This window comes from Pungitius pungitius, chromosome 9, assembly GCF_949316345.1.
Source record: "Pungitius pungitius chromosome 9, fPunPun2.1, whole genome shotgun sequence".
Classification (NCBI taxonomy): domain Eukaryota; kingdom Metazoa; phylum Chordata; class Actinopteri; order Perciformes; family Gasterosteidae; genus Pungitius; species Pungitius pungitius.
This window is the reverse complement of record NC_084908.1, coordinates 18,030,199-18,043,627: the sequence shown is the minus strand read 5'-3', so window position 1 is coordinate 18,043,627 and position 13,429 is coordinate 18,030,199. Positions and strand designations below refer to the sequence as shown.

The 13,429-nt window shown below is 48.9% G+C and overlaps 1 protein-coding gene across 1 annotated transcript in view; it reads right to left on the bottom strand.

Moving 5' to 3' along the window:
- LOC119217786 (protein sidekick-1-like) overlaps positions 1-13,429 on the bottom strand; it is a 156,130-nt gene that overhangs the window by 49,205 nt on the left and 93,496 nt on the right. The window contains exons 7-15 of the mRNA XM_062564406.1: positions 11,581-11,756; positions 8,925-9,008; positions 7,214-7,408; positions 6,993-7,109; positions 6,733-6,900; positions 5,968-6,070; positions 5,710-5,883; positions 2,599-2,735; positions 1,449-1,596 (exon numbers count right to left, since the gene is read on the bottom strand). Coding sequence (XP_062420390.1) covers positions 1,449-1,596; positions 2,599-2,735; positions 5,710-5,883; positions 5,968-6,070; positions 6,733-6,900; positions 6,993-7,109; positions 7,214-7,408; positions 8,925-9,008; positions 11,581-11,756 — 1,302 coding nt within the window. The remainder of the gene's footprint in view (positions 1-1,448; positions 1,597-2,598; positions 2,736-5,709; positions 5,884-5,967; positions 6,071-6,732; positions 6,901-6,992; positions 7,110-7,213; positions 7,409-8,924; positions 9,009-11,580; positions 11,757-13,429) is intronic.

The following is a 13,429-nucleotide window of genomic DNA, read 5'->3' as shown; positions in this document are numbered from 1 at the left end:
TTTCCTCTGCGTCACCGTCCCTTTGTGTCGAGTGCGGCACGCGCCTCGGCGTCCCCGCTAAATGCTCATTGTGCGCGTCTTACCCGGGCAAACGCCCAGCAGATCAAAGGAAAAAGCGCGTTTTGTGAGACGCGCGAGTCGAGACGCTGAGACGCGCGTCCATCTGCTCCGATGCACTCGCGAGGGACCACGTGTCCATCTGCCAGCTCTTCATTTAGGATCAATGCGACCTATTCTCCGGCAGCCCAACTTCGGACTGAGGACGGCGGACATAAACAATGCAGGGGTGCCACGCCGGGGAGAGGAAGAGAGGCGCAGGAAGGAGAGGAATAATGACAGACAATCAGCCCCAAGAGGATAAGTGAGGATGATTTCGGATAAAAGCTAACGGAGGACTGAAAACGGGCGAGAATAGAGGACATCTGAAAGGAGAGTGTGATCTGAGGTGTGTGGATGTGCGGTGCTCGGCGTTCACAGCTGCCGCTGTTATTGAGAGGCTATTTGGCAGAAGCACAACTGGCTCCCGGCCCCGTGGTCACACTCTTCAGCCAAACAAAGCCGTTTACCAAACGCTTTACTTTGTAATGTATCGCCACATCTGTTTGTTGTATGTGTGCACTGTGTACTTAGAAGGGCCCGCCGCACCTCCCGCAGCCCTCTTTCCAGTTGCAAAAGCATCATAATCACCCGCATTAGTGTTTTCTCTTAGGATGAACAAATACACACACACACACACACACACACACACACACACACACACACACACACACACACATACACACAGGCACGCACACAAACATCTGCACGACAATCCATTCACTTTTCAGTCCAAATAACACTTTCTTTTACACACATTTAAAAAATAATTTTAGTGGAAGGAGAAATACTCACACACACACACACACAGGGACACACACACGTCAAGTAGACATGCACAGCAGTGATTTGAGGAATTTACAATAGAAAGGAAATGGATTTTGTATGCTTTGTTAGTCTATGCCTTGTTAGAATTGTCCTTGTTTCATCCACACTATGGATCCAATGTCCCTCTCCATGCTAATGGTAAAACACACACACACACACACACACACACACACACACACACACACACACACACACACACACACACACACACACACACACGCACACACACACACACACACGCAGGAACAAGTGTGTGGGTGGGTAAACACCACGTCTTTTGATTCCAGGTTCCAGTTGATTTATTCCCAGGTTGTGTACGGCAGTGTGACCGAGTCTATTACACAGAGGTGGAACAGGCTAAAAAAAAACCTATTTCTTACACGTCACAGCATGTTCTACATGAAAGAAAATGTATTTCATGCTCTTTGAAAACATCAGTGAAATAGCAGTGTGGCTTCACCAGATGGTGTGTGAAATATGTATTTAATAAGGCTGGTACTGGTTAGTGTGGGTGTGTCTCTTACCTCTGCGTCTCGGCGCTGTACTGACCCCGGCCCACTTGATTGACCGCACAGAGCCTGAACTGATAGGTCCTGGCAGGTGTGAGCCCGCCCACCGACACCTGGGACACCGCTGGATCGACCTCTGATAGGTAGACTTTCCACGGCGAGTCTAGGCAGAGGACACGGAGATTAGAGGCTGATAATATCTGGCTGGGGCGGAGACACGGGGACACTGGGGACCCATTAATCAAAGGGAGAAGGAGGGAGGAGAGGTAGAGAGAAACAATAACAAGTATTTAAGGATGCAACCAGAATGGCTATGGGGGGGGGGGGTGAAGGAGCTTACTAAAGAAACAGACGTTTCTGTAAATTGTCGTTTTCCTCAAGATATCAAAGTTGCACTATTGTCATCATCGGATGTGTAAGACAGTGTGTGTGTGTGTGCGTATTCTAGCCATCGTCCGACATTAAAATACAAATATTACAATGTCAAAAATACAACCCAAACCATCTAATAACACAAACAAAAGCACACACAGTATCTAGTGAAACTAACATCTGGTAATCAGGACGCACAAAACTCTGGTCCATTCCTCACTGTCTGGATTGGGTCCTTCCTGAAATCGACCCGGCTATCATTATTTTACTGATTCCCGCTGAGCGGCTGCAGGGCCGCTGAGAGCAGGGAGCTTCGCGGTTTTGTATTCCCACCAGAATCGAGGTGACCGAAAAAAACGTTACGCAACGGGAAATATTTAGACGTTCGTCCAGGCGGACCAATCCATCGGATCATCTCACAGCCATCTCCCTCCACCCTGTTTCCCCTGTCATTCTACTACTCAATCCCTCTCTCCTCTCTCCCCTCTACGTCTCAGCTGACAGGTGACACAGCGTCAGCCTGCTGTTAGAACATCTGTGGTGGAGGGAGGCAGAGAGAGGGTAAGGGTGGGAGGAAAATACCAGCTTATTTATAGGGAACCTGGATGTACATTTACTGAGCTACACCATTCTCCATATGTCTGCCTCTTGTAAATGAGAGCGTGTTAGACAGCAAGTGAACAGCTGTTCGTCGCTCAGGGACTATAAACTATGCCCGGACACACAATTAAACACACACACACACACACACACACACACACACACACACACACACACACACACACACACGTACTGTTCTCGGAGAGCTCCAGCAGGTAGTACAGCAGAGGCGAGTTGCCATCGAAGGGCCGTAACCAGGACAGGTGGACGGAGCGGGAGTCCGACTCGTTGAGGCCGGCCGTCAGGGAGCGGGGGGAGTGCGGCAGCTCGCTGGAAGACGAGACGGGAACATCAAGACCACAAGCTTCACAGAACGGTACGTTTCACCATCTCATCAGAAGAGGAGCGGTTAGCTTAGCTTAGCTCAGCGCTAAGGCCGCGCACGGCACCTCTTACACCTGCTGACGTGTACGAGGTACACAGCTAACCTTCGGATTATGCTGTAAAAGTTTTAGCAAGAAACTTGAATAAATAAAGATAAATATATCTTTTCTTTCCTTTATTTCAGATGAGATGAGCTAACTGGCTGCTGGTGGTAGCTGCATATTTACTGTCCAGACTTGACTAAATATGAAACTTCCCATTTCACCTTTGGCAAGAAAGCAAAATAAGCATATTCCAAGAGACGAAGGGAGTGTGTCTGAATATGTAAGTGCATATATACATACAGATGTGTTTCATTGAGAAGTGGCGGACGAAATTGCAGAGACTTTTCTTTCGACGGATATTTGTTTCTAACAGATGTGTGTAGTGGATGATCAGAGGTCCAATCAGTGATCACTCCCAGGGGGCGAAATCCTTTAAATAGTTCTGCTGTTTGCCTATTTCTGTCGTTATATTTCATTCTCTTTGTGTCCTGCACAGCAGCGAATAAATATGAATGTATACCGTGTATCTCATCACATCTATTAATTAAATTCTCCAGACATTTGCCATCCCCCCGTGGACATTTGTGCATCCCCGCGTTGTTAACAACAAAGACAGCAAAACAAATATATTCATGAAAGCAATAAAGAGTGTCCAGACATTTGATTATACCAATTTTAGTGCATCATAACTCAAAAACTGTTTGCTCGGCGGAGGCGAGGGAATATAAAGCAGATCTCAGCGTCGCTCCATGCGAAAGGCTCGACGCACCAGCAGAGATAACAGCGGTACGACATCAGCCGATTACATTTAAGAACAAAACCAACATGTTTAAGCTGAAAGCCAAAAGAAAGACCCACTTCCTGTGTGCTTACAGTGGTGGCGCTACATATTCATGAGGTCATTCATTATTCCCAAACAATGGATGTGTGCATACGCTGTCAAGCTGCCAGTTCATGATTCCATCAGGTGACACAAGGCCTCCGCAGTTTAAATATGAAGTTGGAGAGTCGGAAAATGAGGGGAACAGAGAGGAATTATCGTGCAATATGAATTTCTGATGAGCTACTGCGGGCGTTTTAGCCGACATGATGAGGGTCAAGTAAAGACACGTCAAATCTTCTCACACTGACTAAGCAGGATATGAGAGGAAATATTAAAAAAACGCTGAGGCGGGTTTTTGCCGACACCCGTGGCCGCGCTGCCTCTCTGTGGGAGGTTCCACGTGGGGGCGGGGGGGGGGGGCTCCTGCTCCACACTCGCAGAGACAGCAAACCAGGTAGAAAGGGACACAAGAAAGGACACAGTCGAGGCTAATTGGGGTTTTCCTGGCGGTTTCCGACTGACCCGAAACTTTGAAAAACTATAATAAGTCCAAGTGGATTCGCAGAAGCAAGGTCGCTGTCAAAAGAGCGGCGTGGGGGGGGGGGCGAAGGGGGACAGGTGGGGCGGAGGGGGGGGGGAACGAGAATGATGTTTTCTTTTTTCTGACTTGACATGGTCACGTTAATTAATGGATGAGCTGAGAGAACGTTAGAGCAATGTTCCCTCAGCCCACACCCACACACACCCACCCACACACACACACACACACACACACACACACACACACACACACACACACACACACACAGATGCGTCTTGCGGGAGTTGAACCAATAACCTGCAGGTAATTAGTCTGTCTCCTCAGCCGCCAGCGTCTGTTAACCTCCGTGACCCTTTGATAGTGAGCTAACGAGAATGTCAGTCTCACGCGCGCGTGGACGTGCGCGCACACTGACAGGAATCCCTTCGCTCCCCCATTTGTTTTGTTTTTCCCGCCGCCATACACGGAGACCCGCTTCCATCCCCGCGAGCGCGACTCGCGTGACCTCTCGCGATGTATAATTCAGAAGGATGCGGGACTCATGTTCTACCACCCTCCCACCGTACAATTGTATTAATATATCATAAGTGCCTGTTATAAATATACTATGCGAGCGCCGATTAATATATGAAGCCCGCAACCTGATGGCGTTCTCTCACAGCAGCAGTAATGAGGCTGCGTGGGGCACAGCGTGGGACACACTTGAAATATGTGTGTGCCATTTTTTTTTTTTTAATCTGAGCGACACCAATGCACGCCCATACCAGACACACAATGCGACACGCGTGGCTCGTGTTCACGCGGTTTTACATTCAAAGACGATCGCGGTCGCACAGAGAAGGAAGTGTGACGCAATGCAATGTGCCGCGCACATGATAGCCGGTATGACCTTCTGCTGGCTTGTAATAACTCTCACCGACAAGCCGCGTTCTCACAGTTTACAGTTTTAATGATATAGAAATGTATTTTGGTTTAGAGTCTGACCCCTGAGCGAACATGGCTACCGTTGGGAACAAGCAATTATTTCATTATCCCATTGCTGAAATAAGTTGACACTAATGTGTTTTTCAGACCGCTCAATTATCTGTGTGCTGTTTCTCCTGGATTATGTTGTGCATTTTTTTTTCCCCCCGTCACACTCAATCCAGAGGCGTCCTGCCAGTCGGTCTTTTCTCCCATTTTTGATTGCAGCACAAAAAGTCATTCATCACAAAAAAAGGGAAACAATTCATGCTTTGTTAAATCAATGCTACTTCTGTTTTCCACAATAACCAGCAAGGTTGAATGTGACTGAAGGTTGCCTCTCATAGTCGGATTTATCTCCACAGAGCTGGGTGGATGTTTCGAATTGTTCCGCTCTACATCTTATCATTCTGCTACGGGGGGGCGAGGGGGAAATCAATCTGACTTGTATTCCTGAAAACCAATCCCAATCGTCGGAGAGCAAAGGACGCAGCGATGGCGAAGAACAATGCAGATAGCAGCTGGGGAGGAGTGTCTCTCCGTACTCACATGACTTCGAGGCGCGCAGAGTGAGAGGCGTTGCCGGCCTGCGACGTCACGGTGCAGGTGTAATCCCCGATGTCGCCTGACCACGTCTGGCCAATGGTGAGAGAGCCCTGGCGCATGGAAACCCGACCCACGTTGGTGGGACGGATCGGCACACCGCCTCGATCCCACTGGAAGCTGCAACAGAGGAGGGATACGTGGACATGCGCCGGATACGGACATGTGGGCCAACACGCACAAAACAGATGACAGAAGAGGTACCTGATGTTGACTCTGGGGTCGTGGGTTGCGTTACAGTCCAGAATAGCAGTGGTTCCTTTGATGACGCGCTGGTCGGTTGGAGGCACAGAAATGGCTGTGCGGGCTGCAACCAGACAAAAGAAGAGCAGGCGCTGAAATGAGTTTATTTGTACCTTTTGATCACGTGACACGGTACGCGTACATGTGGATGTATGCTGCTCCAGAATAATGAGAAATCAATTATTTGCTAACTGTAAACGTTAAGCTCAACAGCACATAAGCAGGGCTGCTCACTGGCAAACACACATGGGGAAGGCCACACTGAAGAATGTGGAAAGCAGCCCAGTCGATCCTGTTATTGGTGCTTTGTTGCACTGGAAAGAGAAAAAATGAAAAATGGATGCAATGTAGCGAGCATCCATTATGTCAGTAGCTCTGTTTTTTAGGTATTTTTGGGATGTGACCGGGCCTAGGTTTGTGATTAATGTAATTCAACAGCACTTAGTCCTAAACTGTCATGATAATATATATATATATATATATATATATATATATATATATACCAGAAATCACCCATTCGATCTTAATCTAACCCGGCCAATCAAATGATTGCTTCGCCATTACAGCAGCCCACCGCATCGATAACCAATCACAGTGCTGTTCCCCACTCTGGGCTAACGTGATTGGACAGCTGAGGATAAATTACTGCTCCAATGTCGGTTTCAGTCTGTTTAGAAAATGCATATTGAGCCTTTCGATGCATTTTAGCGCGCACGCGCGTCTTACTCCAGACGGTGAGCGCCGAGGTGGCGTTGATGGTCCCGCCCGAGTTGGAGGCGATGCAGGTGTACTCTCCGGAATCCTGGAAGCTGACCGGCTGAATCTGCAAACCACCTGACTGCAACAGCGTGAACCTGGGAACCTGGAAGGAGCCGCTCGCCAAGACCTGCGATCCTGCCGAGAGAAAGGAATGAAGCAGCCTGAGAGGACGAGCGCACGCCGCGGAGCATCCCGAGCACGTCCGATGGCCCGAGTGCGCGTTCTACCTTTCCTCCAGGTGATGGCGGGCTTCGGAGCACCGTTCGTCTGGCACGCGAACAGGGCCGCGGTCCCATCCGTTACCGTTTGGTCGGACGGCGTGGACATAAATGAGGGGCGCACGCCTGAAAGAGACGGGGAAGGTGAGCCTCGTACTCCGAGCGCGTGCATAATTGTGGAAGGTGGCGGTGCCGAAGGGACTTTTAATTGTAACGCTCACTAGACTCACTGGACACGAGCAGCTGAGCGTGTGCCTGAGTTTCTCCGGCAGCGTTGCGGGCGAAGCACTGGAAGATCCCCCCGTCTCCGGGCTGCACCCTGCGCACCGTCAGCCCGGTTGCCGCGGTGACCTTGTAGCGGGGGTTGGCCAGCTTGGAAAGGGGCACCGTGTCCTTGTACCACTCTATCCTGGGCTGGGGCACACCTTCATGAGCGGAGGGACACACACACACAAAAAAACCAGAGATTAAGTGACGATTTAAGTCACTTTGAGAGCCGCCACAATCTTTCTTCTCCCTCAAATGTCCCCCTGTTGATATGCATGTGGGCATCTTCACTGCTAATAATATATTGATTGGAGGCTGTGCATGCAGGTAAGGGTGGGAGAAGGGGCCAAAAAACATTCTAAATAAAATATGTGGGCAAAAGCAGCACTTTGCTGGTATCAGCCGCCCCCCTGTCTGACGGACATGCCAGATATGACAGGCACGGGGGCTCATGCAATTATTCTATCTCGACACTGCACACCAGTACACGTGTGTGTGTGTGTGTGTGTGTGTGTGCGTTTGAGGTAAGGAGAGACGAATTCCACACTTTTCCTCAATCTGTTGGTGTCAACCTCTGGCGGCCGCCTTGTCTCGCTCACTCTGTCACTCTGCACTCTGTGTGTCGTCTCCTCCTCGTAGCCTCCATCCCTCTCTCCGTACCCTCAGGCCTCGGCTATTTAATTACACTGCCACCGTATCAGATTACTGAGGAGGAACACACTCGCTCAGTGTGCGAGAGAGGGAGAGAGTGCACCGTGCCATTTTTAGAGCCGTTTTCCACCTGTGCTCACTTGGATGTTTCCATGTTATCCCTTTGGTAGCAGCAACAATGGCATCGACTTTCAGGCTCTGGGTGAGATCTCACAAGTATATTTTTTCTCTTCAAGAAGCCCACAAACTAATGCGCACACGCACCCACACGCACACAAATGGACACTGAATGAGACCAAAACCTCCCCATAATGTGACTATTGAGGTTTTCATGCATTGCATCGGTTCAGTTCATGGCTGCTGTACTTTTGCAGTTTTAAGCACAGAAACTTTAAAACACGACTCACATCTTCAGTAAATTGCAAATTGAGTGACTAGTTGTGAAGAGATCCTTTTCCAATTCAATCCAAATATCAGAGGAAGGGGACTGTGGATTAATGCCTTTCAACTTTCAGCCAAAGCTAATTCGAGGCTGGCCAGGTCTGAAGCTTGTCAAATCAAGTGGGCCTCCTCCAGAGCGGTGGTGTTTTACACCGTGCAATATTCCCCCCGTACGAGTTCCTATCCATGCAGCGGCGCTCAGCTCTGCGAGATACCCACTTGACATGACTAACTCCGACTGCTGAGGCGTTATATTACTTTCGGCTGGATGCATTTTGACACAGAACGAGGACCGTGGGTTTCGTCGCCCCATTCCTCACGCTGGGATCGCTTTAGGAACGGATCTCTCCACAGCCGGCGGGGACACGGGGAATTATGGCCGCGGCCAATAACTCCTTCAACGCACATACGAGCAAGTGAGTATTGCCTTCGAGACATACTGGGAGACATGTAGAGCAATCCTTTAGGTCTGTGTATAGTCACACACACACACACACACACACACACACACACACACACACACACACACACACACACACACACACACACACACACACACACACACACACGGAGTCAGTGTACCTGTAGCCACGCAGGGGATATCCACGTTCCTGTCGAGGTCAGCCAGGATCTTCCTCTTAGGTTGAGCAGTGAGGGAAGGCAGCTCTGCAGGGACGAAACGTAAAGCATTCACACAGCGAGCACATTCCGAATCAACGCGCGGCTAAAACAGCATCGGAGACGCAACAACAAGAACTGCACCCCCTGCTGCTGCTGCCAGCGCGCTAATAAAGCTACCAATAAGCCTTCAAAAACGGGCTTCAATCACAAAGCAGCTTTAAAAGGCAAGAGAGCAGAGGCCTGGAGTGGGAAACTCCGCTGAATGAGAATGGAACCCCCGCCCCTCGGGCCTCTCGGGCGTCATCGAGTGTCATAGCGGGAGCGGGACGTCCGTCCAAACGCCCCGTGGAAACCGCGGGTTCTTGAGAGTTTCCCAAAGCGGGGAAACAATCCCCTTTTTAAAGAGCTTAGCTTGGCTGCCAATAAGTGGTCCCTCGAAAACGTCTCCACGTGCCGACAAAGCGTCCCCCGGATTTCAATGTGAACACACGCCTTCTGGTGTGTAGCTTCCATTCCCTTCCAAAAAGAAAGATATCGACAGAGTAAGCCCACAGAGGGGGGGATGGGGTGGGAGGGGGGGGGGGGGGGGGGGGGGATGGGGGGACGGGCCGGCTAATTTGTTTCCAGTCCTGTTCCCCTGGTAAGTGGCTCCACGCAGCAGCAGCACCTGTTCACTGACAAATGACTTAGAGGAAAATGAAATGTCCAGTGTGTGCGCTAAATAATGAATGTGTGTACTGCCTGTCACCAAGACATAATTCTTCACCGACGAGGAGAAAGCATTTTAATGGAAGTTTCATTTCCTTTCTTATTTTCCCCCTTTCTAAGGCGTTGTGCTTTAATTATAACGTATAACAGTGATGTTTTGACACTGCCATTCGAATGCTATTGTACTTCAGAAAAGAAAAAAAGAGAAAGAATCTGTTTCCTGCAGCGTTGTTTGTCTCCATTTCTTGTAGCTTCACACAGTGAATGGGTAAACTGAGGTGGCAATAAAAAAAAGAATAAAAAGACTGAATGCAAGTTTGATCACGCTGTGTGTGTGTGTGTGTGTGTGTGGACAGCTACACAGTAGACTCCCATGTTGCTGCTACATTTATTCTTCTTGACTTTAAAGTTCTTTGCTGTTTTGTGGTAACTTTCAAACCCACACCGCCTGTAACGCTGAACGCTGGAGCCCGACAAAGAGAACTATAAAAGTCCTGCGGTGAATCCGAGGAACGGCAAAAAAAACCCCAGAGATGAATAACGGCGGCGCGGGACGGGAACGGCGATGACGCAGACGGATTAATCGCCTTCAGTCAGGTGAGGGCCCTCCGTGCACAAACACAACAGGGCGTATTTGGGGTGTGTGTTCTGGGTGGCTGGGTTTAGAGCTGTGAGCTCCCACGAATTCCCTGTTGTCCGCCTGCCAAACCAAGATGGAGCACAACAACAGATTTGGTTCTTTTTGCACCGGTATGCATGCGGGATCATACATATTCCGATTAGTGGATCCGTGCGGAAAAGAAGTGGAATTGAATAATGAACACCTTTGAGGCCGCCTCCTTCTTTCACACACACACACGCTATTCTGTATAGGAATCCCTTTCATTGGATCAAGGTCCGTTGAGCCCATAGCAAGGGGGGTATGGGGGGGGGGGGGGATCAGTACCAATGTATTCATCAGTCTCTACTCGCCTGATACACGTGAAGGCAGGCAGACTTTGTCCCTGCGCCCCCCCCCCCCCCCCGCCATACAGGCCTTTAAAAGCCCCATGGCTTAATGAAGGAGAGCGAGACAGAGGAAGGTGGAAGGTACAGGGGGAAGAGGGCACAGGAATTGGCGGTAGATGGTTAGCGGGGGAACAGAGAGGCATATAAATATTCAGGCAGGTCTTTCCTGACTAGTGAGCTCCACTGCAGGCAGCTCTCTCTCTCTCTCTGCTCCCCCGCTCCAACAATCACAGAAGATCAAAAAGAAGCTGACGAACTGGGGAGGGAGGTTGGGGGGGGAGGAAAGTTTCGCCTCATCAATCACGCGCCTGCTGCCTGCACGTTGTTTTCTATTTACACACATACGCGCGCGCGGCGAGCGTCGTGACGATGGGCGCTCCTGTTTTTCGAGGGCTCTCAGTGTTCTCTTATTGACTGCCGACTCCGGGGAACAAAACTAATCTAGCTGTCGGGCAAACGGGCCTCTGTGTGTGTGTGTGTGTGTGTGTGCGTGTGTGTGTGGTGCCATGTTGTGACTGTGTGCAGGCGCGTTCACAACACGCCCGAGGATTTGAGGGCACACGCGGAGGCTTTAAGGGGTCTACGCGTGGATGTACCCGCCGCGGGGTGTGGGGGGGTGGGGGAGGGGGGGGGGGGCAGATTTAGCTCGAGCGGTCGCGCGGTTGACAGTCAAGCGGCCCGCGGGGTTCGTTGTCATGCTTCCAGGACAAAAAGAAGGAATAAATCAGACCGTTAAACAAAACAGGACGAAGCGGCGCCCGGAGGGGGAAGACGAGAGCGAGGTGTAAATAGGAGCTAACGGTACATTTTGAGGATATTAGAGTTGATGAGTAAGGCCAGACCAAGATAATCATGGACCATTATGCTTGCCTGGGTGTGTGTGTCTGTATTTGTTACCTACCCATCACCGTGAGGTGTGCCCTGGCCTCCACAGGTTTGGCAGTGCTGTTGCTAAGCGACGCCTCACAAACATACAACCCGGAGTCCGACGAGTTCGGGGCCGGAAAAACGAGCCGACGGCCACCGGCCAGACGACGCCCGTCTCGTTTCCATGACACCACGAGGCCGTCCATCGGTCTGAGGGGAGAGGGGAGAAGGAAATGGCAGGAGCCGGGAGATTTGGAGAGAAAGGAAGAGAGTGACAGAAGGCAATTACGACATATTAAATCCATCAGTTTGTGTGTCAATGAGGCAGGAAATGAATGATGACAGTCGGTATATCAGAGCAGTCTGCTCTACTCAGCATGAAGGAGCTTTAGTCAGTGGATGCGAGGGATGGCAAATGTATAGTGACATTTTGCTTTGAGATAAAAAACATCAAAAGAACTTTTTTTTTTGTTGTGTGGTTGTATTTGTTTAAGACACCATTGATTCAGCATTGTATGCATTAAGAAAAGTGCAGAGCAGTTTTGTGGTGCATTTTTACGCAACACTTCAATTGTTAATGTTAACAATTTGTAGTCCAATGCAAAGGCATATTTAAAAAAACAAAACATAAAAAAGACTGGCTGCTTAAAAAAATTAATAATTCTTCAACGTTTTAAGAAATAATTGGGCTCTTGGTTTGTCATCATGTTAGTAAGAGTCATTAAACAAACATTAAAGGAATCAGATGGAATGACATGAAACAATAAATAAAAGAGGCTGCATGTTAAACACAAACCACTGCGAAAGCGAACAAGTGATATTCCCAAAATGCATTAGCTTAACGATCATTAATGTTACATTCTCTTGATTTATTACTATTACACTTTTTATTTCTAGGACCTTCATTGGTTTTAATCGCACTATGAATCACTTTGACGCGACATTAGATGGCACTAACAAAGGTCACGTTAAGACAAGTGGAGGACAAGCCCATGATTAAGCCACATTGAAGTGGATGGTACAATAAGACTGAAAAAGTCACACTTTTGGGAAAATAATTCATACTTTGTCGTTATTTGGATGTTAATAAGGCCAGTTTGTTAAAAGCAATTGAAGATACTAAATAAACATTAGATGTTGGAAGTTTCATAATAAGACATTATTATGTCAACTTTATGTGTCTGGTCTGCTGTTTGGACGCAGCTCCTGTCCTCAACTAAAGAACACAATATATATATATATATATGTATGTATATCCAAAGATAGAAAAGCAGGTTTTACAGCCCTCTGTATTAGATCTATTGGCACGGCTTGTTTCCATCAGACTCCTAATTATTTGAGCACTCCGACAGGACTGCGTCGGTGACTGATAAAAGGTTTAATGGATGTGGATAGTAGATGCTTTTAGACTCCAGCACTGCACTTGATTTCACTGATCATACTCCATCCCAAACTTGAATGGCACGGTTGCTCTCTTTGCGTTCTCCCCTGGGTGCAGCGCGGTCCCTCTGGAGGGAGCATCTCTCAGTGGATGCTCTGTAGTGTGTAGTGTGGGTTGTTTCTGGCAGAAGGAATTACGTCTATAAGTCTATAAGCTGATGTTTCTACCGTTGTGATACCAGTAAGGGTGGGTAGCAAGGTACAGATGACGTGCAAGTTTTTGCAAGACAAGCATGTATTTTCCTCCATCACCGTGGAATTGTGTCTCGCAGCGTCACACGTTTCTCATTATTGACACGGCTGCTGCAGAGAATAGCTTCTTCTGTTATGTGTAACGTGCTTTCTTCCCTCTGCACACGCACGTCCCCTGAGTGCAGTGGTCAAGTGCTGGTCAAGTGCTGCTGAGGCAACATATAAAGGGATTCGGGACGTCCAGCCTCGAC